The sequence below is a fragment of the Larus michahellis genome, chromosome 1, assembly GCF_964199755.1.
Source record: "Larus michahellis chromosome 1, bLarMic1.1, whole genome shotgun sequence".
NCBI classification, from domain to species: Eukaryota; Metazoa; Chordata; class Aves; order Charadriiformes; family Laridae; genus Larus; species Larus michahellis.
Window position 1 is genome coordinate 125,909,515 of NC_133896.1, and position 25,652 is coordinate 125,935,166.

The window sequence follows — 25,652 nt, forward strand, 5'->3', positions numbered from 1 at the left end:
TTAGGGCTGCTTTTGTCAGTCTTTTCTCATTTTGCCAGCGCGTGGCTCCCTGCCCCAGTGTGCGCCGGCACCGAGGGAGGCTGGCAACGGCAGCAGGGCACCACGCAAGTCCCCTCTCCCCTCCAGCCCTGCCTGCGTGGGCACTGCCTCTGCAGCTGGGTGAGTGACATTAAGCCTGGTGCCGCTGGTGTCCCCCCCTCCAGTTTGGACCCCTACTTTAGGGCAGCCACCCCAGAGCCACTGTGTGTCTCAGCTGAGCAGGTGGGGAGCCAACACCACATGCCCGGCTGTGGGTACAGCCACCTGTCAAGCCCTGGGTGAAGGTGGGCGACCTCCACAGGGCCTCAGGAGCACCCAATGTCCCTTGGGCACCTGCCTGGGATGGCAGCATCCCAGCATCTTCCCCATCACCACCAAGAAGTGCCGCAGGCCCCAGTGTCACCCCTGCCAGGAGCAGCCAATGCACCCCAAAAGCTGGGTGCTGGAGGCAGCGTGCCGTGCTGAGGTGGGTGGTGCAGGAGGACTTCATGGAAGGAAGAGCCTTACTGGCTTTCCACCTTCTGAAATAAGTTATGCTCATTGTGTTCAGTTGCCTTACCATCTGATAGAAAAAAAAAGGCAAGAATGGGGTTTTCATTTGTTCGCTCACCCAAAGTGTATACAGACATATTTCCTAGAGGCCCAGAGAACAAAGAAACGGGACCTGGCCCTTGACTAGGCCAACATCTACATTCCTCGCTGCTGGAGGATTTCTTGTGTATCTCCTCAAGGGTTGGTTAATTCCTGGCATGGTGTTGCACAGATATCCTTCCAGTTACAAATCACTCTAAAATCGCTGCATCGCTCTGCCCAGCATCTGGATTCATGGTGAAATTAAGATATGTCTAAAAGCACTGTGGTTCTGAAGGTAACCTTAAAAACCGCCTGAAGTAGGCAGCCCCAATACCATCTATGTGAGATGGCAGATGACTTGTAACAGGACCAAAGCATGGGAAGAATCAGACCTCCCCATATCTTTTGGAGGCCTTGACAGGACACCAGTGAGCCGCTCCCCTGCTGAGGTCTCAGCAGTCACATGCCACGGACACGCAGGCTGGGTGGCAAGTACGGGCAGAAAGGGGCATGGGGCCACTGTGGACAGTCTGGCTGCAGCCAAGGATAGCTGAGAGGAGCAACGCCCAGCGCAAACATCTCCCCATGCTGCCTCCAGCGCAATTTCAAGTCACCTTCTAGCACAAAGCAAAGATATGCCCTCTCTCGGTTGTCGAAACTCTTTCCTATATCCCAATACTCCTCCTAACCCCTGCCTGAAGCTTCAGCTATCATCCGATTAGCCATCAAGCACATCTGACTTATTGTAGGTGTCCTGCAACGGCCCCATTCCTCTCTTCTAAGCAGAGAAGCTTGAGACAGCACAAGGCTGGACAAAGGATAAATGGAAATATCCACTGGGAAGCAAGCCAAGAAACCAGGCATACTAACATGCAATTCTGCAGCTGCTATCACTTACGGAAAAAGTATGACAAAGGGCATAGGCTAATGTTTATAGAGCACTTTGCAGATAGGAGATTGCAATTATTAGGTTATCAGACTGCACTGATAACTTCAAAAGGAAGAAAATCAAGATGCTCATTAAGTAGACTAAGGGAAAACAAGGCAAACTCAGCAGGGCAGAAAGAGTTACCTGCAAACTTGCCCCATTCAAAGCAAAATGCCATTTTCTTGCTTTATTTCAAAGGAATGATATTGCTGTCTCTGAGCAAGACAAATGCAACATCAGTTTCACAGAATCATGGAGTGACCCAGGCTGGAAGGGGCCTCGGAAGGTCCCCAGTCCAGCCTCCTGCTCAAAGCTGGGTCAGCATTAAATTCAGACCAGGTTGCTCAGGGCTTTGTCCTCTTGGGTCTTGAAAACCTCCAAGGATGGAGACTGCACAAGCTCCACCACCCAACTGACCTTGTAGCGTAAAGCCAGAACCTCCCCAGTTTTCAGATTTGTTCAGAACTTGCTGAAAGCACAGGATCTCCCTGGATCAGAGTCAACCTTTGAGCAGGCTGAGAAGCAGAGGCTACCAGATTCCTCCTCTTCTTCTCAAGCCTCTCCACAACAACTACGTTACCCGGTTAGTAGGCACATCTCCCATGCAGCCTGCCGTTAGAAAAGCAGAGTGTTTGGTAATAGATAAGCCATACTCACCACCTTTGGTGTATCAGCCGAGTGCCTTCGCTGCGCTCTAGCCCTGAGCTTATATGTGCCGGGTGGCAGGGGACACCAATGAGCAGCAGTAAGTGCTCTGTTGAGGGACGCTGATTGGGTCCTGCCCCACACCTAATTATGCCCAGCACCTGATTGCTCTCTGAGCGTAAATGATTGGGGTATAAAAAAAGATAAGCGTTTTGTTGTTTGTTTTAATTCATACTTATCTTCAGAAGTGCTCTCATCCCATCCCCAGCAATTTTGTGATGGTTTTAGGATCTTGTTTCTGATCTGATTTCCTGTCTCATATTTAACCTGCTGCTTAAAGCCGGCTCGTCTGCGTCAGCATGTGCCTTGCTGAATTAGGCAAAAGCAGTGACAGAAATGACATGTTACATTAGGAGCTGTCTGATATGGACTCTCTGTGTCCTCTGGGCCCATTAGTCTCCACATCGCCTCCAGACCTAAACCTCTTTCTCTTTCTCATTCTAGCTCCTGCTCCTTATGCGACTGTTTTACTATTAAATCAGCCGAGAGCAGCGAACGGCTTCTGCTCCGCAGTGATTCCCAAAGGCTGGCTGGGCGATTAGGAAATTATCTGGGTGCAGACTTACTGGAAGATGAAAAGGCCACGGGAATTTCACTCCCTCCTTTCCCCGCTCCTTCCCGCAGCTGGGCCAGTGCACAGAGACGCCTGGTCCAGGCTGGGGCCAAAACACAGTCACAAAGGAAACTGCACCGTTATTCAGATAATCAGGTGGGAATAAGGTTTATTGGAACGCTTATTTCGGAATTAAACCTTTCAAAGACACGACTGTTGTAGGCATTAGCACAGGAATGACATTACCTTTGGTCTTTTTGCAATAGATGAACTCTCTGGAAAACATTGCCAGAGGTAATCCTTTGTAGAAAAATCTTGTGGGCTATCTGATGTGACGCAGAGCATGCGAGTCTCTCATAAAGAGGCTGCAAATAACCCTAACCCCGGCAGGAATTGTGTTTTCTGGGCATTGCAGTTACAGAATAACCCGGTCACCCCTTCCTGGCTACCTCCTGAAGCAGCACCGGCTCCAAGTGTAGTCGTATTAAAAAATAAGATTCTTCCCTTCTGTGGCCGAACTGCAAGAAACGGTGATCTTTTCAACCTAAAATGAAACAGAGGCTTGGATGGGCATCTGGAAGGACAGAAGATCATTTTGAAATAAAACACTTGGTTTAGAGAATTTCTTTTTAATGAAACATTTTCTTTAAAAAAAGGTCTAAATGGCAAGTTTGGGCACTTGCCCCCTTTTTTGGGCAAGGTAAAAGCTACATCTGATCAGAACGCTCAAGTAATTGGCCCCTCAGCACCACCATCCCTGAGCTGCTATGGGGTCTGGCGCTGCTCAGCATCACCAGTCGTGCAGGCACGCACGCAGCTGGATTTGCCCCCGGCAGGCTTTTTTATATGGGTTTTCCTGCTTTGCCTGTGCCTGGGTTAGGAGCAGAGGAGGAGCTGGTTGGCGGGGGCTGGCTGGGGCCTGCACTGCCACCCTCGTGGTGCTTCCACTCCACAGACACCCCAAGCACTTCACAGCCCCTGCACATAACAAAAATGTGGCCTGTGGGTACAGCACAGGAAGGACATGGACCTGTCGGAGCAGGTCCAGAGGAGGGCCACAAAGATGATGAGAGGGCTGGAGCACCTCTCCTATGGAGACAGGCTGAGAGAGTTGGGGTTGTTCAGCCTGGAGAAGAGAAGGCTCCGGGGAGATCTTAGAGCGGTCTCCCAGTACCTGAAGGGGGCCTACAGGAGAGACGGGGAGGGACTCCTTATCAGGGAGTGTAGTGATAGGACGAGGGGAAATGGTTTCAAGCTGAAAGAGGGGAGATTTAGATTGGATATCAGGAAGAAATTCTTTACTGTGGGGGCGGTGAGACGCTGGAACAGGTTGCCCAGGGAAGCTGTGGATGCCCCTTTCCTGGAAGTGTTCAAGGCCAGGCTGGATGGGGCTTTGAGCAGCCTGGTCTATTGGGAGGTGTCCCTGCCCATGGCAGGGGATTGGAACTAGATCATCTTTAAGGTCCCTTCCAACACAAACCATTCTATGATTCTAACCTTACCTTGCTGCTCTGCTGTGCTGGTGTTTAAGAGTTACTAAATTGAAAAAACACATCGCATAGTTGCTTATTCCCCAGCAGGCTCGCACCGCCCTGTCCTTTATCTGAATGGTTACCTTGCAGCTTTTCCCCTGCAGGATCCCGCTGATGAACCGGCAGCGTCCTCGGGCCAGGAAGCAACAACCGGAGAGAACCGGTCAACCAGCCATAAAAAAGAGAGGGAGGCACAGGGAGTGAGGGAGGCGGCGGGGAGCACCGGGGTGGCTCCTGGCTCTCACAAGAAGGTGTGAGGGGAGAGTTTGTGCCCGTGCACGGGGAAGGACCTCTGCTTTTCAAGCATCATCGAAAAGACTCTTTGCAGAGGTGGTTTCATAGTACTCATCTTGGTGGGGTTGAAAGGGACACAGCACTCAGGTTTTACTTCTGGGATCTTGGGAGATCTTTTGTGACCACAAAGCCACCTCCCTGGTGATTTTTTTCTCCCAGAGGAGACAACCAAGTTTTAAAATGTTCCTGATTCTGCTGTACCAAGAGGGAAGAAATCCATGTTTTTCCCTCACATATAATTTAATAATCAAAATGTCTTCATCAAAGCAGTTGAAGCTTGATAGGTAGGGCTTGATAGCCCTTGATAGCCCTAAGCTTGATAGGTAGGTTGGTAGGGCTTGATAGGATGTCTGGAGAAGAAGGGTTAGCAATGTTCTGGGAAGGCCCAGCAGATAATTCAGGGCAGAATGGGCTTTCCTTGGCTCTTGGCTTATCTTTGGCCATCAGAGAAAGACATTTTGCTGTGAGGAAATGGGGTCAAAACTGCTACTTGTCAAGCTGAGTGGGGCTGTGAGTTGGAATACCGGTAATGATACCCACTATCTAAATTACACAGGTAAAACGGGAAAAAGGCAGGATGTTACTTGCCGTTAAACATATTTTTCACCTGTTCAACACACTTGGTGTAAAAGCCTTATTTTAGTGCAAAACTATTCCAGCCAAAACATGACATGTGCCATCTGTCCAAAATATGGATTTTATGAAGCCCTCCCCCCCATAATTTAAGCCTTACCAAAAACAGGTAAGAATTTAATTGCCTGTGGCTAGACCCCACTGCCACTTCTGAGCAGCGCCGCATTTCATGCCTAGCCTCCCCTCGGCAGGGACCTGTGTTACAGTGCGAGACACTCGGTGTAAGGTGTGCTAGCCCAGCCGGTCACAATCCAAGGCAAAAAATGGGTTAGAAAACTTATTTTTTTGTTACTGCGTTGAGGCAGCCATTCACACCCACCTGTTTCAGGAGAGGTCAGCACTTGCTTGTACAACCCACGGGTGTTTTCAATGCAGCTGATGTGTCCCCTTCACCGGTCATTCTACTGCTGGTGGCTGCAGGGACAGCTATGCTCCAGAGACAGGTGGGGGGAAAGAAGACCTGCTGGCTTTCCTTAGGAGGACACTGGAAGGAACCCAAGGCACGAGAAGCTCCAAACGTGCTGGGTTTTTCACTCTTTGCAGGTCAGACCCGCTGTCTTTGCCCCATGGAGCTGATCAGCGCATTCCCATATCCTGATGGGTCCCAAAGGCAGTGGTCTCTCTGTGAATCAGCACGTTGCCTTCACTCCAGTTTACCTGAGGACATGAAGTATTTGTTACGTACCGCACTATGAAGGGAACACAGGGAGAGTCAGTGCATGTAGGCCACTCACCTCATTTGTTTGGGCACTCGAATCCGGCTGGTTACCACTGGAGGATCCAACGACTTTTCAAAGCCTGAGATTTGTCAGGTGTGAAAGGAGGAGGTGTGTTTGTTTGAAGCAGCTATGGCGTATTTACAGCTGTCAAAAGACTAGCGCAACCTGCAGAGTGAACAGCACTTGGCTTTTCCCCTAAAAAGGAGTAGATATTTTCTTAAGCCTAAGGCAGGGGTGGTGGCAGGTGAGTTGGCCGTTCTTACAGCCACACCACGGGTCGGGTCCTGCAGGCTCTCCCCTCGCTTACTGTCCCCCAGCATTACAGCCCCTGGGTGATTCTGGTGTTTGGCACCAAACAAAGCAGTGGTGGGACACGGCCATGACACGTGGCTCTCCTCCAACCCTGGGGAAGGCTCAGGGCTGCTCCTGCTCTGCAGGAGCCACTGTTACATGTAGCAGCCAACCCTTGCATCCTGCCCACCCCCCTTCCAGCCATCCCTGTTGTGCGCTGCCCTCCCCATTACGGACACCTAGAAAAACAAAGCAGGAAACTGATTTCACTGCCGAGGTCATACGGCGTGGGGGGAAAGCTGCACTTTGGCTGGATGTGGTCTGCAACAGTTCACTGCGCGGAGCTGGGGCAGCTGTGAGGCCAAGCCAGGGCCCTGCAGGCGAGGCTGCAAGGCTGGGCATGGGCACGGCTGCAGCACAGCTTAGGCAGGGACCGAGGGAGGGGCCCGGGCTCTGTGGGACCCCTACGCACACAGAACATCCCTGCTGTGTTCGTTTAACCCCACAGCAAGCGGGGCCAGAGCCGTGGTGCAGGCCGGGCTCCTTGTGCCCTGGCAGGGGCTGTGCACAGCCACTTCCCACTCCTCAGCTCTGCTTCCCATAAGCCCCTATAGATAAAGAACGCCTTCAGGAATATTTCACGAGCAAAGCTCAAACACGTCTGCCTTTACCTTGCAATGGCAAAAGGTAGCGGCACTTCCCTCAGCAACACTTTTTTTTTTTCCCCAAAGGGAATTTATTGCTTTTGTAAGGTAGCTTTCTGGACTGAAGTCCTCCGTTTATCTCCAGAGCCAGTACAGCAGATTGCACCCAGTAATTTTCCCTGCGTCGGTGACCCGTGAGAAGGGGCACTTCCGCGGCTGGGGACAGTTCAGTGCTAGCGGTGCCGTTAGGCAGTGCCTCCGCCGCCGGGAAAGGTCTTGCCTCCTTCTGCAAAAATGGGCTCTGCGCTGCGGGACACGCCGAGGAGCCCTGCCTGTTTCTCTCAATAGCTGCACTGGCTAACACCACCCCCGATCTACCTCGCTAGGGTATTTTTTAACGGGTTGAGTTCCCTGTTGGGGAGGGGAGCAGGGGCCAGGGCTGGGGCAGGCATGCCTTTAGCCTGCTGGCAGGTGGAACTTGATCCTGCACGGCTGCCTGACGCTCTCTGTGCCTGCTTAGCCTTTGGCCTTACTGCCGAAACGTTCTTTCCTTGCAGGGGTGAGCCTGGGAGTGACACCTCTGTGTATCAGACCGCAATATCAGGATCCTTTGCAAAAACATAAAGGTAAGGCAATGATCCTCAAGGCTGCCAGCAACGACAGCATTTCAACTATCACATGAAAATGATGTGTAAGGTAAAGAAAGTTTAGCGTGTCATTTGCCTGCTGTGTTAGTCACCCCGTGCTGCTGGAGAGCACATTGGATCAGGAGCAGGAAGATAAAGCTGAGGACAGTACACTGTGCGTGTGAGGAGGTAGATGAACCATGCCCCTGTAAGAAAACCTGGCATGCAGGCGAGTGAGCCAGCAAGGGGTTCATGCCACACACCCGTGGGACTGGCCCCGGCACCTGAGACAGGCAGAGAAAGCCCCACTGCACCTCTCCACCCACCGGCTATTCCCTGTGTCTCTGTGAGATGGAACAACATCCCGCTGAGACTGTCCAACAGGGTCCTAAGCTATTTGGATAGGGCTGAACAAGGACTGACTGCCTAAGGAAACAGGGACCAAAAAAACAAGGGATGAGGGTTTTATTCGCTTGCCTAGCAGATATAAACCACCTTCATTGCAGTTTACTCGAGCAATCGACCAAGACACCAAGCATCAGCACAACTACATGTCTCTCAAATAATACAGCCAGCCTCCTCTGTTTCTCCCACCTGCTCTTTATCCATAGAGCACCACACCCATGCACCTCACTTGAATTCATACACCTTTTAATATTATAGCTTCACCGTAATTCCCAAAAGGCATTGCCTTCTCCCAGAAACAGGCTAGCCCCTACCCCTCGCATTTATTCAGAAATACTGATCCAATCGACCGCACAGGCATCTGTTGCTGTAGGAGCTTCACCAGTGGCATCTGAGCCCTAGATCTACATCCTTCTTTTCCTGCCCTGTACAGAAACACCAGGATTGTACTAAAGCCAGCCACGAGAAGCAGACGGTGGGGCTGGCTCACCCACAGCTCTCTGGAGGCACAAGAAAAGAACAGCAGAGCATTGCGGTCCACACATTGAGAGTGAGAGGTCTTCTGCAGCTGATAGAAATTTCTCACAGCCTACAGTCCAATCCGCTTTCGACTTGAACTGCCATTAAAAAGCCCAGAGTCATTCTGCAATCAAACAGCTTTTATTGAACTCTTTATATTGTACATTTGTGAACATTTGTGCAATAAACACAGCACATACATAGTATTGATTTTTCCCAGCTTCTTAAAGCATAAGAAGTCTTCCCTTTGTCACAGTAGCATGTTGCCGCTATGCAGTAAGAAAGTGTTGGATGGCAGTGGCAATGCCAGGTGACCCCTGACAGTGAGCATGTTGTGTGAAATTCGTAACAGCAAGCAGATGTTTTCAGAAACCATTTAGCGACTACCCTGGTGGGCAGATGAGACTGGTCTGGCTGCTTAGATGAACCTCAGCTAGACAGAGTTCAAGTCAGCCACAGCTCATGGAAGAAGTGGGAAGTAGTAGGGGATGCAATGACTTCAAAATGATCCTTAAGTCATCACCTGATAATTGCTTGCAAAATATTATACAGATTTTACTGGATAATTGTCTTCAGGTGAGAAAATAAAGTTGCCCAGAGAAGCTGTGGATGCCCCATCCCTGGAAGTGTTCAAGGCCAGGCTGGATGGGGCTTTGAGCAGCCTGGTCTAGTGGGAATGCCCATGGCAGGGGGGCTGGAACTAGATGATCTTTAAGGTCCCTGTGACCCAAACCACTCTGATTTTTGCAGAGACAACATTACACCAAAAGGACTGATATTCTCTTACAGTGACAAACAAATACAGCACAAATTCTTGATAAAAATATCCATGTGCAAAATAGTTTCCAGGCTTAGTCAGCACTTGCATAACCAGCACAGGTAAACAGAAGATGCAAGGCACCCACTTCGGGGAAAAAAAAAAAAAAAAAAAAATACAGTTCTGTTCAAGCTCTGGACTTGAATTTCAGGGTAAAGACCAAACGAACAAACTGCAATGTCTTCCTTGGCCCTCAGAGTATTTGAAACAAAGAGATAAGCCCAGCGTTAATCCAGCCCTACTGCTACAAACCAGGCCCAGGATAGTAACAACATTCTCACATAGGCAAAAAAGCATCACGCTCAAGCTTTTACATCAGAGAAACTTCTCTGTCCCCTTCTCTTTGCTGCCTTCATCCCTACTACAGGGAAGAGCTCTGGAAAGTTTTTCAGTCATTTAGCAACTCCATCTATTTCACCAATTCCTCTGGTCAAACAGGGTTGCTACTGTCTGTAAGAGTGGCTGGTGGCCACCATTCTCTCCTTGCACCAGCGTAGAAGAGGAGACAGCTCCTGCTCTTTGAACAAACTGCACAAGCAGAGCAGCGCAGGTGGATTTCTTTGATACTTTGGCTTACTTTCATTGCTTTAGACTCACATTCCTTCTTCCCTACCAGCTCTAACCACCCCTTCTTTCTTAGTCAGCAATACTACCTGATTTCGTGACCCTACAGAGATTAATCTATGAACAGTAAACTAAAAAAAGCAAATTAAAATCTTTACACTGTTCTGTGTCACAGGTAAAGCTATGCATTAATCTTCTGCTGCCCCAACTGTAACTTCCCTCCTATACTGCAGTTCTGAAAAGCAACTTTGGGGATCTCATTCTACCCTCCTCATATTTCTTGCTGAATTCAGTTAGGCTGGGACATGGAGCTTTTACAGGCACAAAAAGAAAAGGAGAAAATCCCAAATACTTAAGCAACCCCTCCCTGCCACCATCAGTGACACAGACGCCTCTGAGCACACACTTCCAAAACGTACAGCAAATTCCGCTGCCACAGGAAGGCCAGCAAGGTAGAAAGAAATCCATATACAGGAGGTAGTAAATGCGATTTTTTAAATAACCCCTTTTCTCTTAGCTGACTCGCAACTCCCTTCAGCTTGTTTTTTAAAAAAAAAAAAACAAAAACAAAACCACAAACACAAACAACTTTGCTATCCTATCAGCAATAGCCCCAGCCTAAGTAGTATTTTTCTACTTCAGTGGAAAGAGAGACAAGCTAAGAGAAGTGTCCCTCTTACTGATCGAAAACTTCATTCTTGGCAAAAGGCCAGTCAGAAGATGATTACATTGGTCTTTATGAAGATGAAGAACAGCTACTTTTCTCCTGTAACCACAGGGTGATTCCACTCATCGTTCCCACTTACAGCAGCCGGTAGCCTGAGCACAGCTGTGTATGGATGGGGCTGCGAGTGACAACCTCTGCCACGGCTATGCAAGTCAAACACTACTGAAGAATCCAGAGGTACAGCAGCAGTGAATAGCTGTATCTGCACACACCTACTTCACGTTACTCGTGTACTCTTGACAGTACCAGCCCAGACCATGTTTGCCACTTACTTCCAAGCTTGGCTACAGTGAATTTGATTAATAGTAGGGTTTTTCTCCTGGAATAAGGCACTACAGTGTAGGAGCACTTGAACAGGACTTGAAAGAGTTTACAGCTCTCGACAGATTACCTTTGGCTCTTCTAAAACAGGTATAAAAAGCAGCACTTTAAGATGAATAAGAGGGTGTGAAGCTGAAGCAAAAGGTACTAGATAAAACAGTGTGATTTTCAAAAACCTTTAGGCAAGAAGCTTGATCTTACGTTTTTATCTTTTCAATTGTGCTTACAATTGGGAAGAAAAAAGAAAAGTCTGCCTTTGCAGTGAAAGCTGGTACACTGTGCAAAACAAAGGCATTAGTTTATGTTTATCACTTCATTGTCAGGCTTCCACTCAAGTCAGTTTTTCCTCAGAGCAGCTGGTTGAATCAAGCCTCAAATCTAGTCCTCCAGATTTCCTCCTGTTTTACACTGATGTCACCGAAAGGGAAATTCCCCTTTTTTACTCTCCATGCCCCAGATCTGTTTTTGTCTCCACACAGGTATTGTCTAACTTAACACCCTTGCACAAAAAAAAAAAAACCAAACAAATAGTCCAAAACTTTCCAGAGCTCTCTTGGGCCCATGCTTCAGTAACTCTTTATTGAAATATATGAATTATATGAATCTGAAACAGTGTTTTGGAAAGCCAGACTTCAGACGTAACAAGTAAGGAATATACCAGTTAATTTAGGCAATATTTTTTACACATATATATCGGTAAAAAAATAAATTGTCTTGATAAGAAATATGTCTAACCTGATTAAGAAACAAGTACTCAGAACCCGTGCAATACCGCAAAATGCACTGGCTGTATAGCTAACACCAGGATAGATAACTGCTTATTTTCAGAACTTAAAAAAAACCAAAACAACACCCTAAGGACAGACAATTATACCTACGAAATAAACCTGATTCTTTGTTAGAGATTGCAAAATGTTGTTGAAGAGGCTCCACATTGCTACTTGACGTTAATTGGACTTTCTTTCCCGTTCTCGTGCAGTCACAAAGTTAAGCAGGTCGATGGCTGTAACGATGCCGAACACCATTTGCCGCTTACTGGAGGAACCATCAGTGTGATCTACACAGAAGCAAAGAGGAAATTCTGGCTTTAGGAGGCACAAAAACACACCATCCCACTTGGTTTTCATGGCACTGTTTGTAAAGGCAGGTGGCCAAGCCAACCCAGCTCCGCCTGTCAGGGCCTGTTGGTGGAGCTGGTTATCACTGATGACCCTTGTACATCAAGGGAGAACCCAAAAGTCATCTTGACTGACAGTCACACAGGAAGTGGCATGGATTTTAATTTCAGAAAGGCTCCTCGACAAAAGGGATTTAGAAATGGAAACATTATGGAAGGAAGGGTAAGAATCCATCAGATTTATTCTTGACACGAAAATTCAAACCAAGTCCTCTGTTATAAAACATATTTCCCTCATACGTTAGCTTCTGTAGCTCTACTTGAAACAGCTGCAAACAGCTATTATCCCACCAGAACCTGGGGCCACTAGAGGACATGTGACTACCATCTTCCTACACCACTGTCAAATACAAAATTAGTATAAAAATCACAATACAACATTTTCCCACTTATATCCAAAAAACTTATTAACCATCTAATCATTGCCACATTGAGAGTGCAGGTTCAAGTGATTTTTCATCATGAGCATAAGCTTTTGACCTGGGAACCAAGCGGCCAAGTGGCCTCTGGCCCTGTATCTGTGGTCCAAGTTTTCTGTTCCTAAAGTCTGGCTGTATTGAGATGTTTAACCCACTTATATAAGCAGTTTGTTCAGCCAGCTGGATTTTCCTGGCCTTTCTATTTACTCAATCTTTGTTCCATTGCGAGCTTCCACTGAGATTCTAATTTGATAAATAGTTAGCACAGAGACAAGAGTACATCCTTACGGAGATTATCATGAACAAGCACAAATTTCATTGCTATTCTTCATTTCCAGTCATAATTGAGATACCTGCCAGATAAACCTATCTGGTGAGTCTTAATATTGTTTTTAGTCTAGTTCCTCAGTGTTTATAATTTTGCAAGTTGCCTGCTATAAGGAAGATAAAACAGGAAAAAATACTATTCATATATAACAGTGACATACTCTAGCTTTGAAGATTTATTTCGCCATTTCCAGTTCATAAAGAAGGCAGCGTAAAGACTTTTGAGAAGGATGAAGAAAAGTAGAGTTTGGAGGAAAAACATCAGGTGAAGGGGAGTAAGTTAGTTTAAACAAAATAAACAGGAAAAAAGAAATATTAAGCTGTCTTGAGGCAGTTATGTCAGTGTTGACATCTAGATCTTATTAAGATCTTACTAAACTTTATGAAGTTATACTAAAGGTTTCGCTTTATCAAGGCTAAAAAATTGAAGTGTAGTTAACCTGGGATGCTCCCTGTGATGGAACTGCTGGGACTTGTATGTCAGGAATAGGAAGAAGCAAAAATCAGTTGTAGTGCAGGAGCTTATTCCTTGGGTTACTGCTACTAACAAAGCCACTGTCCAGTGAACTAGACTCAGGCATTCAGTTCTGAGCAGTAACTTGCTCCAAAAGCAGGTACATTACAGTATGTAGGGTTATTAATGGATTTAACATTTATTCCACAAGAATTACAGCGCTAGTGTCTTACTAAGTGTTAGTAGCACGTAGTTACATACACAGAGAGGATTTGGCTTCTTCAGAACTTGTTTACGCACTCACGCTTGTACTTGCTTCCTGTTACCACTCAAAGATTATCTCTTATGAGGCACAGTACATCATACTCACATTGAATTTGTTCATGAACCACTAGAGCAAAGTGGTCTATTTCCAGGATATGAGAGAGTTTCCCCAAGTTGTCTTTCAGGTTTATCTGAGGAGAGAGTTACAAACTTAAATAAAACAAGTCCTTTACATGTTTAGTGGTCGATAATACTGCACGAGGTATACAGGGATTAAAAACAATACGTCAGCATTTATACGCTGCTCTCCATGTGAAGTATTGTACAACACTAACAAATCAAAGCAAACATAAAAGATCGGTTTTCTTTGTTTCTAATTTAAAAAAGAACAAAAAAGTGAAGCACTATATGAAGCTATTAATTCTGATTCTGTAAACACAATGAATATACTGAATATCTGAAAAATGTTAATGATAGAAGGTCAAGTGTTCCATGTGTCTAACAAAAGAAGTTACCATAAAACTCATTATACTTGGTGATTTTACTCCAGCAAGACTGGGAAAAAGTGAATCAATCTGGCTGCAAATCATTGTGGAAGTGAGTATGATCTGCAAAGGCAGCAGGTGAAGAGAAAAGCCTGAACAAGCCAAAAACAAAACCAAGGGTGAAGATTGCTAGCTAACACTATATTCGGGTGCAAATCAAGGAACTGAGAATTCAGAATTCATTTTTAGTGAAGTTCAACTTTGCTAAGACCAAACAAGAAAGCACCCTGTGTTGACTGCAGAAACAATACAGATCCTTCTGAAACACTTAGCTGATCACTTGCTGGACCCATTTTAAAGAATGAATAAAACTGTTCTTCCTACATGCTTTAACATATTAAGCAGCAGCAGGTCTATGACCCAGGTGACACTCTCCAGGTAACAGCAGCACCCACCATCTGATATACTTTCATTAAAGGGGATTAAAAGCGATTTATGGCAAAGAAAAGCCTTGCACTGCAAATTAAAAAAGCCTTTATCCTGCAGTGAGCTCAGCTTGTGGCTGGGGAATAAACATGTGGAACTAATATCTGACTCCACAAGAATGGCCCTCCTCTCCACTAACACACAGCACTTGTTTGGACTAGCAAATTATCCTACAACTAGTGTTTCAAGGCCCTCGAGTGCTATCCTACTAGAGAATTTAAAAGAAAAAAGCTATAACCATTACTCTTCCATTCCAAGAGATCACCACAAAATAATTGCAGTGATCATACCAAAGAAAGCTTCCTGTGTTGATAAAAGATAGCTTTGCCTTGGTAGTCACAGGCTAAATTGACCTCTTATTGATGCACATTGTAGTATGGATCCTAACTGTAGGATATTCCAAGTCATTTCAGTAACACAGATGATCCGTTTTCTCAATTTCCCCATTAAACAAGCCAAATAAGCTTGACTGAAGTGGCAAGAAGAGCAAAATCCACAATACCTCTGAGGTTATGTGCATTTAACCATGTTTCTCCATTAACTTATCAATTCAAATGGAAAATAACCAATGAATGATGCTTTGAGTTAGCACGTTAGCAATACCACCACTTTTGTGTCACTCCCCTTCCATCCTCCACCAAGAAAAGGCCAGAACTAAAGAGAAAAGAAACGGTTAAGCTCTTCTTTACTGAAGAAGCATGAGAAACTTCAAGCTGCCCATGGAAAAAAGCCACAACCTCAGAAGCGCAGAGAATTGGCTACTACAGCTAACACCAGTGTAGCTACAGAAATGATTGCACACAACCAGCCCAGAAACTCTTAAGGTGTCCAAGTGAGGGAGAACATGAACTAAGCAGTTTTGTTACGCACCACATTTCCACCTGATGCTTGATTATCTGTCTGGGAAGGAAAAGATATATTTACATTTGTCCATAAAGAACTAGCATCCTTTCTCAATCTCAGGGACTTGGTAGTTTGTAGACTGAACGGAAGCATTACACATACTTCCAGAATAGAGCACCTCATCTACTATGAGACAGTGTTGAAACTAAAAGCCTGGTAAAAACTATGTCAAGCATTCCATGTTAAAAAACAAAATCCTTTTCCTGCAAGAGAAAAGCAACAGCAACAGTACTTATATATTTTAGAAGAGCACCTATACAGCTCGGAAGCTGTGGTATCTTGGCACACCACATTGGATGGACAGGTGAAACTGGCTAACATCAAAATTCACCTATCTTAACAACATCAGCTTTGAGCAGCCATCCCCCTGTTTCAGCAAGGCATCTGATACAAAATGTAAAAGGTTGCTTGGTTTTAGGCAATACAGAAATTATTTGTAAGAGCTGTTTCAACATTTCCCTGTCTCTTCCTCTGGATAGTTACATTGCCCAGGTTTGTGATGGAGTTTTTGGGGAAGGAGGAAAGGACAAGCACGCTAAAAGAAAGCCTGTTAAAGTAATGGAACAGCACAATATAGAGCCACAACACAAACCTGGGAACTACTGAGTGACCTAGGACAGGGTTTAGAGCACGTCTGTGCTCAGTGACAGCTGCTCTGCATGGTCCCAGGTAAACCTTACCCAGCCTGATGCCATTGTTGTCTTAGGACACCCACAATAGTACTTTAAACCAGAGAACAAGGAACTGTAGAATATACCTGCTTACCTGTTTAAATTGCTTGTAGATTACTTTGCTGACTTCATCAGAAGGCTGAACTTTTCCAGCAAGCAGTGAAGAAAGCATGTTACCCAGGGTAACCATGCCTAAAATCACTCTGGGAAAGGAGAGAGAGAGAAGATAGGGCTAAACAACATAAAAGCTTCAGGTGTTCTGTAGAAAAAAAGCGTACACTCTCAGCCAGCCAGGAGAAGTCAGTTGAACTGCTTCATGGTATAAAGCAACATTATTGACAGTATACTTGAATTCTTTGCCTCTGCAGGAGACAGAGTCCAGTTCTCAAATTCTGGAGACTCACACAGAAGTCAGCAGGTGCTGTGGGTGCCTGGCCCTCCTGAGCTCTTTGTACCTCTAGTTCTTGCAACTGGAGACCTTGCAATCTGAGAGCACTTTTCAAAAACACAACTTCATTATTTTACACCCTCATCTGTTCTTTTGAAAGGAGTGATGAGGCCAGAGACATACTCACTTCAATTCTGCTTATTCCCCTTCTCCCTGCAATGATCTTGCAAGGACCTGCAACAATTAATCCCTTGAGTTAGCAAGGTTAGTAAATGGAGAGTAACTGAGCGACTCATTATTCAGCCTGTCCTATATGAGACTTGCAGGGCAATAAGGCGTACCAGCTTGCTGCGGACACCCTGGTTTACAGGGGTCACTTCAACATTGCGCTATAGTGCAATGCTCTGAAGAAACCGGGTAAAAGCTGTGGTGGAGATCCATAGGTTTAGGGTTGTTTGTTTTAAATATGAATTTTTGCTTTGTCAAGTTAAACAGTTATTATAAAAAATAATGAAGTTATCCTGCAGAGACACACTGAGTAAATATATCATAATAATCCTTAGAAGCTTATTATGTGAAGCACAGGACAGTCCTGGCATGACAGCGTATGTCACGGTTTAACTAGAATCATGCCAAATAGAACCATGCAGCCACTCGCTCACACCTCTCCCCTCCCCCCCTCCAAGAAGGGTGGGGAGAAGAGGGGGAAAAAAAGGAGGGGAGAGGGAGAAAAATAAGCTTGTGGGTTGAGACAAAGACAGTTTAATAGAAATAACAGAGAGGGAAAGATAACAATAATAACAATAACACAGGTCACTCTCACTGCTCAGTGAATTGCCACCATCTCAAGCAGTGATTGCGGATTACTGCCCCCGGCTAATCCACATTTATATACTAAGCATAATATCTAGGGTATGGGATATTTCATTGGCCATTCCGTTGCTCTGTTTATGCTTCTATGGGAAGCCGAAAAAAGTCCTTGAATAGCGTAAACATCATTTAGCAACAACTGTTATTGACATTCCTTTCACAGCAATCACTAGAAAGAAAATTCACTTTTTCCCAGCTGAAACCAGAACAGAATATTAAGTCCAGCATTTGCGTGTTTAAGGTAATATTTCTGAACTGTGTTACTATAACTGAAGAAAGATGAGTGAAAGGATTTTATACTTCTGGTAAGTATTTAAAGACATCCCTTGGGACCTGGTAAGGCAAGTGATACATATGGATGAATAGTGATATATGTGGACATACCCAGATTCATCAACAACTGGTACCTGGTCGAATCCCTTCTCCCGGAGAATTTCAACAGTCTTTGCACAGGTAACAGTTGGAAGCACAGTCAGAGGGGCAGAGAGTTTGAGTTCCTGAACACTGATGTTCCACCACCTGGGGACGAAATAAAAACCAAGCCTGTGCAAGTCTTCTGGGAAGAACAGAACCGGTTGTTCATGTACAGTGGCCTTCAACACTACAGGAATGTAAGAAGGCTACAAGAAAAAGTCAGGATTCAGCCAAAGTCAGTAAAGCTTCAAGGCTTTCAAGTTTTCTCCCCTATATCAGAAAGTCACTGAAGTGTGAGAAGGCTTTAAGGCCGAAACTCTTTTCCTCATTTCATCTACTTTCTAGAATTACAGATAGTGGAGAGTACTAATCTCCCAGGTTCCATTATTTGTATCTTACACAGAAAATTTTGTGCTCCTACTCAAAGAGCTAGCCATATTTACAGTCATTATAGGTAGCAATTTAGGGAAGATCCCCCTCCACCTATGTAGGCTTGCAGTGCTTTGCACTCAAGAACTCTGATCTTGAAAGGGTTCTCTGTATACTACCTTTCCATTTCAGAGACAACTCTTTTCATTGAAAAAATACATAAAATCATTAAGTACCATTTTCTTCTGCTGCCATGCAACTCAAAGAAATCAACTAGTTTAAGCAGATTTAATTAATAGCTGCAATTATACATCAACACAATAGCATGAAAGATTAGCTAAATCCAAGGAAGTAATGTAAACTGAAATGAGCTTTAAATTAGCAACTGCCATAAAGTCGATTGAATAGACTCAAGAAAATCCAAATGGATCTGACATGTTTACCAAGGCTTTTTGACAAGGTCGTCTTCTTTCATGAACCCTTTCTGAAACATCCATTTGTCACTCAAGAACTTGGACCTGAAAGCATTGGGAAGTGAAAAGCTCATTACCAGCCTGAACATCTCACAGCAAACCTAATAGAACACAAAGGCAACTGTTTACAGATTGCTACCACTAAAAACTAAAGAGTAATTGAAAATATACTGCGGTTTGCCACCCAAGCTTACCAGCCATGGACATTGAGAAGAAACACTCATAGTAAGAAAAAGGAATCCCATAGGAAACTAAGTCTCATCTACGTCAGTCCCTTGCAATACAATAGAGATACAGCTTGGAAAGGAAAAGTGCCAACCTGTACTCAGGCAAGGCCTGCCTGCAGTTTCTAGTCATCTAGCATTGTGTTGGATGCAAGGGAAGTCGGGAAACATGGCTAAAAACATCATGTTTTGGGATATATTTCAATGCAGTAGGAGAGAAACAACTTCTTAGCACAGCTCAAAGCCCTCACACTTCCAGCTGTAAACTCACCCCAATACTGGCTACTGCTACAGTAGCACTGTGTTCTGCTGTGGACACCAGCAGAGAGAGGGGACAGCCTTACAGTGACCCTTCCAGGAATGGGATAATAGCAATCGTCCCCAATAAATAAAGCAGGGAAAGTAAGTCTTTTCCTGTGAAAGATGCTAACCAGTGATGGTTATGTACTGAAGTCAGACACACAGAGAAGCTTAGCTTTCAGAGTGCTAAGCAACTTTCTACTCCATGTCAGAGCCTTTCTAGATACCTCAGAAGTTGTGCCCCAAACACATTCCTTGCTTTGGTAACTGGGTGCTATAAGAAATATGTATCCAACTTGCCACTGCAGTAAGGAGGTCTGAGGGGCTGCCTCATCCTTTTCCCAAACAGAAAACAGGTTCTTACATGTAGTTCCGGATAGAGTCAGGGAGGATAACAACACAGCGCTGACCTTCCTTCAGCTCTTTGGCTGCCTTCACAGCTACAGACATGGCACTGCCTGAGCTGCCACCTGCCAAAACACAGATCAGGGACAAAACTGACAAATCAGAAGTGAAATGAGAAAGAATGGGAGAGAGGAGGGAAGAAAGTAGAGGAACCCAGGGTGAGGAGCTTCTGAAGTAGAAGAAGGTCTCCCTGACCTGCACAAGGCTTCGCCTCCCACATATTATTCAGAAAAACTCAAAGGAGTCACATCTGCTCTTACCACACAGCAGTCCTTCCTCTCGGATCAGCATGCGCGCAAAAGCAAACGACTCCTCGTCATTGCTCTTGTACCACTGGTCCACTGTCTGGGAAGGGGCAGGAAGACAGAAACAAGGGTTGATTTAAATGAGGAGGGCTAGGGGAGTGACACAACTACTGTGAATTCAACCCATGCTCTTGGAGGTAACAGCTGCCCCACTGAGTCATCTGCCTGGGCTTCCATCCTCCAAATGCCAAGTATTTTGTGGGGTTTTTTGCCAAGGTAAAGACTACCACATTAACACAATAGACTCCTTATTGAAACCTCACTATGAGAACAGGCTGTTTTGAGACATCCACAGAGTATCAATTAGTTTCCTCCCCTCTTGGAGGGCATCCTTGGGACACAGGCTCTGCAAAGGACATAGTCATATCAGTTTTGGCTGAGAGGGGTTAAGGTGCTTTGTTGGGCTTTTTTTTTCTTTGTTTTAAATTGGTTGCTTGGTGTAGTTTTTGAACTTAAAAAAAAAAGTAAGTCCGGTGGTCTAGGAAAAATGTTATCTGCTCACAGCTTTTCCACCTAGCGTTGTAAAAAAAAAAAAAAAAAAAAAAAAAACGCGGCCAGTGCAAAAGACTCCCAAGGACTTTTGCTGACAGAAAGAACAGGAATAGTTCTGACTGCTAGCCCTCCCCTTTCAGCTCGAAGAAATACTTCCACAAGTTTTTCCTCCACCTTTCACCTTACTTCTGCAACCCAACAGAGGGCAAAGGGCAGTAAAATAAGAAGCATGACTTACAGATCTATCCAACACTGTGGGGACAAAATCATATCCGATTCCTTCCACTTCATACATTGTCTTGTCAGTCTTGTTCAGCTCTTCTGGTGTAGCAAGGATGGAGCCTTCAGGATCAACACCTATAATCTGGAGAAGCAGTTTCCACTTTGGATACCATGACACACTGCTTTTGAGAACACAGCTATTTACTCATGAGCACTGGCTTCATTACAGCTGTTGGTGTCATGCTGGCTGCACACACAGCCAAGTTAACAGCAACCTAGTCTCCTATTCATTTCTTCCTGGCAACACTCATCTCCCCTGTGAGCAAAATGTTTTGCTGCTTCTGGCCCCTTGGCAACCCATCCTGTCTCCTGAGGCCGTGGACACTGAGGGGCATCACTTGTTCTATATGGGTTTTGTTTGGCTTAAACAGAGGACAGGGTTTCCCCAAGACAAGATTGTCCTCATTCACATGTCGTCATAGCCAATATATTTCGTGCCAAGTGTAAGCAGAGAAGTTTTATTTTGTTTACTGCTCCCTGCCTATGTAGGAAAATATTCACGACTGAAACACAATACCAACTTCTGTGAGGAATTCTATCACAGCACACAGGTAGACACACAGGCTGGCATGTTCAGAAAATTTCACTTGGTAAAACCTCAGCAGCTCCAGACAAGTTAGTGAAGGCACATTCAGAGAGGAAACAGAAGGTTGCAGTACACACCAGAGAAAGAAGTTTCTCAGACACCCCATGAAGGGATCTGTGGGCCAGTTTTCATCTGCTGAGCCAAACTTGATCTCTGGTAGCCAGTGAGACCAGAGCATGATGATTTAAGAGGGTCTGAAAACCTTTCTTTGCTGCTCAGAACTACCTTCTAACTGTGAACATCCAAGAGGTTCCCAAGGAGATCTAGGGTAGGCTTGCAAAGAATGGGATGTGCCAAGTGGAGCAATTTGAGATTCACACCACTAAAGAGAAATTCTTTAGGCTTACCACTTACTTTGCAACCTGGACACTTTTCCTTTAGCTTTCTGGAGATGCCAGTGATGGTACCTCCGGTGCCAGCCGTAGCCACCAGCATGTCTATTTTTCCTGTTTAAAGGCGAGGGATAGAAGGCAGTTGTGAAATCTCCCCCAGAATGATGAATTAATAACCCACTTAAATCCAAGTATAGAATTTCTCTAACAAAAATGTGAAGCAAAGACCCCTATCTTGCCCAAGAGCTGTGTTATGAGACCTCCCTTGAGACCACCTTGCTCAATCCCCATTTACTGCCACCGTGGTTTTGAAGCATCCATCCAGCAGCCTGGCAAGGCACCAATTTGTGGTACTTTGGCCCATACAACTAACACCTGATGTTTTCCTGTTACTGTATTTGCTGATGTAGATAGCTCATTCTTTAATTTAGAATGAGCAGCCTATTACATTAATTTACTGAATGAGTGCCAAGAGCATGGGATAGATACCCACTGAGAGAACTGTTAACACAACCACTCTCTCATTTTCATGTGAAAAATACTGGTTTGGTCATGGGCACCTAGACTGAGTGCAGGTATGATAGTTTGTTCTTCTGCCACCCCCTACAGTTTCCATAGTGCATCCACATGGCAGCTTTGTTAATAAAAAAATACACGCACCAATTCACGCACAAAACCAAATGCTTGCCAATCAAAAGAATAACACCCTACCAAGCAGGGCTATAAGCTCAGTAATAACTGAACAGTGATCGGCCTATGAGGAAAAGTAAATAAAACCAAGAAGCCTAAAGCTAGAACTCATCTAGACTCTCAGCTTGTGGGCCGTCAGTTTGTTAAAGTATACTCATTTTAAGTCAAACTTAAAGAAAGTTTGTCACAGAAGGACAAGCCAAATCCTCTGAACAACTAGAGTTGCTTTTTGGGGGGTGGGGAGGAGAAGTGGTCCTCACCTTAATGAGATGGAATTTAATAGCCGAGTTTCTTATTAGAGGGCCCCATCAGAAACTGTACTGTTTTACAAGGCAGGTAAGTAGCCTCCTATAAGACTTCCTTTACCACCTATGTATGTCAAATGCCTATGTGGTAGGCTGCAGCACCACACTGAATGCCTCCAGTAGCTCTCAAACCAATTCCTCCACTGGGTGAGTTAGCCCAGCTAAAGCTTTCTGCTGCCACAGCTCAGTCACTTCTGGTACTCCAACCTGGCTGCCTACAACTAACATGAAAGCGACCTCTGCCGAGCAAACAGGTCTTTCTGGTGGCAACTGCAACACAGAACAGTTTGTACTCCTGAGGACTCCTAAGTGAAGAAGCTTCCAGGGTAATGGAGTATTTGGTCTGAGAACGTAAAAATACCTGTGCGGAGTCCTGCACTTGGGTCACAGCAACCCCATGCAATGCTACAGGCTTGGGGAAGAGTATCTGGAAAGCTGCCCAGTGGAATAAGACCTGGGGATGTTCGTTGACAGCTGCCTGAATATGAGCCAGCACTGTGCCCAGGTGGCCAAGAAGGCCAACAGCACCCTCCTGGCTTGTATCAGAAATAGTGTGGCCAGCAGGACTGGGGAAGTGATCGTTCCTCTGTACTCAGCAATGGTGAGGTCACACCTCAAATGCCGTGTTCACTTTTGGGCCCCTCACTACAAGAAAGACATTGAGGTGCTGGAGTGTGTCCAGAAAAGAGAAACGAAGCTTATGAAGGGTCTAGAGCACAAGTCTTATGAGAAGCGGCTGAGGGAGCTGGGGTTGTTTAGCCTGGAGAAAAGGAGGCCAAGGGGAGACCTTATCACTCTCTACAACTACTTGAAAGGAGGTTGTTACAAAGTGGGGGTCAGTCTCTTTCCCCAAATAACGAGAGGTAGGATGAGATGACACAGTCTCAAGTTGTGCCAGGGGAGGTTTAGATTGGATATTAGGAAAAATTTCTTCACCTAAAGGGTTATGAAACATTGGAACAGGATGTCCAGGGAAATGGTTGAGTCACCATCCCTGGAGGTATTTAAAAGACATGTAGATGTGACGCTTGGGGACATGGCTTGGCAGTGTTAGGTGTGCAGTTGGACTTGATGATCTTAAAGGTCTTTTCCAACCTAAATGATTCTGTGATTCTATGATTCTGTATTTGTGATCCGAGAAAGCGATGCTGTTCTTTTACACCACTCTAGCCATGTCTTTTTTTGTTGCTTTTTTAAAGATAACTAAGCATCACTGCTTTCTCCACCTGGTCTCAGGCAGAGGAATCTAAAAAACCAAAGCACCCCCCTTTAATGGGGGGGAAAAAGAAGAAATCATTATTATGACTACTGAAATGAACTAATTCTCTAATGACACACTGCATATGTATGGGATTTGCTGTGTGAAAATCCATGCATTTCTCAACCACCTTGGGTCCCATTCTCCAAGTACCTAACAATAAGAGAATACTAGGGATTCACTGAAGAGGGGATTAGTAGTAGATCAAACATACCTTCGCACTGCTGCAGGATCTCTTCAGCTGTGGTGTCATAGTGCGTCAGGGGGTTGCTGGCATTACGGTACTATATTGAAACATACAAGAACCATTAAGCAGACTAGAAAGACAGCAAAATTCACATTGTGAGGCATTTCAAGAACATGACATTCTCCAAGCCCCACAACAGCTACGTACACTCTTTTCAGTCGGTTTGCTTGTTATCTGGACCTAGGCAGAATGCACAAGGGAAGGTGCAACCTTCCTAAGGGACCTAATTTAAGAGTAGTGCTAAGGTGCCAGCACCCTCCAATGCCAAGATCAGTCCTGTCTGTGGGACAGTCGTACAACACTACCCGTGTACCTATTCTTCCAGGCAGGACTGCAAGTCAGTGGAAAGCCACCCATGTTTCGCAGTTTCTGCAAAAATAGGCTTGTTGCTGCCCTCTAGTGACTACAAAAGCTTGCTACCCTACAGCATGGTGATGCCTCAACTACAGCCCCAGACCTGCGACATTTTTCCTCCAGAGACACACCTAGGCTGTTGAACAGTCAACCAAGGACACTAAGGAGCAAGGCTGCAATGTCTCCTCCCAAGCTACACCTGCATCTCTGATACTTTGGCTCTTACCTGGTCTAGTATATGTGCATTGGGGATTTCATTTTTCAGTCTCCATGCTACTCCCACGTGAGATTCCGGAGAATCAAATCTAGCAGTAGTTGGGGTCCTCACAATCTCAGCACCCAGAGCTCTCAGGACATCCACCTGTAGCAAATAAAGGTGATCACAAAACCCAAAACACGTTCCCAGCATAGAGACTTCATCAAGATGCAGGGGAAAGAAAACATCTTCCCTTTTACCTGGTCTGTAATAGCCTCCTTAACAGTTCTCCTAAACCCCAGCCTCACATCACTGAGCCACGGGTACAAATCCTTAATGTCATTTGGTCTTAACTAAGCTTTACTTGTGAGCTAGATGTCAAATTCATATTTCTATTCTAGGCCTTCAGGCCAGTAGGGACTGTCAGTACACATCGCAAAGCCTCATTCAGGCAAAACACCATCTCTTCTCAATGCCAGTCATGTATGTTCTGCACTCCAACAGTGCTATAGCCCAATATTTTATGTTTAAGTGCAAATTATATATATTTACCTCCTCCTCCGGACACAGGCAGCAAAGGAGATCCTCCAGGGCCCTATGCACCATTCAACTGCTATAAGGGCAAGAAAGTTTATGACACTGAGCTAAGACAAAGCCTGTCTTTAGAGGGGAGGGAGGCCTTTGGTGCTGTGTGGCACATGGCAATGATCATGTGGTACCTCTCCCTCCAGAGCAGGTTAAGAGCAAGCAATGAGCGTAGCCCTTCAGGGGATGTTGTTCTCCTCTGTGCCACTGCCTTTCAATTGGAACACTGGAAGCGTTTGAACTGAGGTAAGTGGTTTTGCTGACAGCAGTTTGCTGCCTCAAGTGTGAAACAGAGGGGATCCCTTCTCTACTCTCTTCTCTTGTTTCAGCTGCAGGTGCAGCACCACAGGACAGGGCTTGCTCTAGAGCTAGATGTTTTGTGCTTTCCACAGAGAAGGTAAATGGACATTACCCAGATGGCTTTTCCTTCCCCTTTGTTGTTGTGGTGACACAACTCAGACGCTTGCCAGTACCCCCCAGTGTAACTTTAGGAGGTAAATG

At 45.4% G+C, this 25,652-nt stretch overlaps 1 protein-coding gene across 7 annotated transcripts in view; it reads right to left on the reverse strand.

The window, feature by feature from the left end:
- Nucleotides 1–11,081: 11,081 nt before the first annotated feature.
- LOC141749400 (cystathionine beta-synthase-like protein) overlaps nt 11,082–25,652 on the reverse strand; it is a 28,136-nt gene continuing 13,565 nt past the window's right edge. For 4 of the 7 annotated variants that reach the window (XM_074602819.1, XM_074602827.1, XM_074602844.1 and 1 more), the window contains 12 exons: nt 24,597–24,731; nt 23,984–24,053; nt 21,539–21,630; nt 20,555–20,680; nt 19,780–19,864; nt 19,479–19,584; nt 18,561–18,635; nt 17,719–17,853; nt 16,171–16,279; nt 15,373–15,402; nt 13,638–13,722; nt 11,082–11,947 (listed from right to left, as the gene is read on the reverse strand). In XM_074602819.1, coding sequence (XP_074458920.1) covers nt 11,838–11,947; nt 13,638–13,722; nt 15,373–15,402; nt 16,171–16,279; nt 17,719–17,853; nt 18,561–18,635; nt 19,479–19,584; nt 19,780–19,864; nt 20,555–20,680; nt 21,539–21,630; nt 23,984–24,053; nt 24,597–24,731 — 1,158 coding nt within the window. In that variant the 3' untranslated portion in view covers nt 11,082–11,837. The remainder of the gene's footprint in view (nt 11,948–13,637; nt 13,723–15,372; nt 15,403–16,170; nt 16,280–17,718; nt 17,854–18,560; nt 18,636–19,478; nt 19,585–19,779; nt 19,865–20,554; nt 20,681–21,538; nt 21,631–23,983; nt 24,054–24,596; nt 24,732–25,652) is intronic. The other 3 variants (XM_074602853.1, XM_074602861.1, XM_074602870.1) reach the window with 1 other exon arrangement.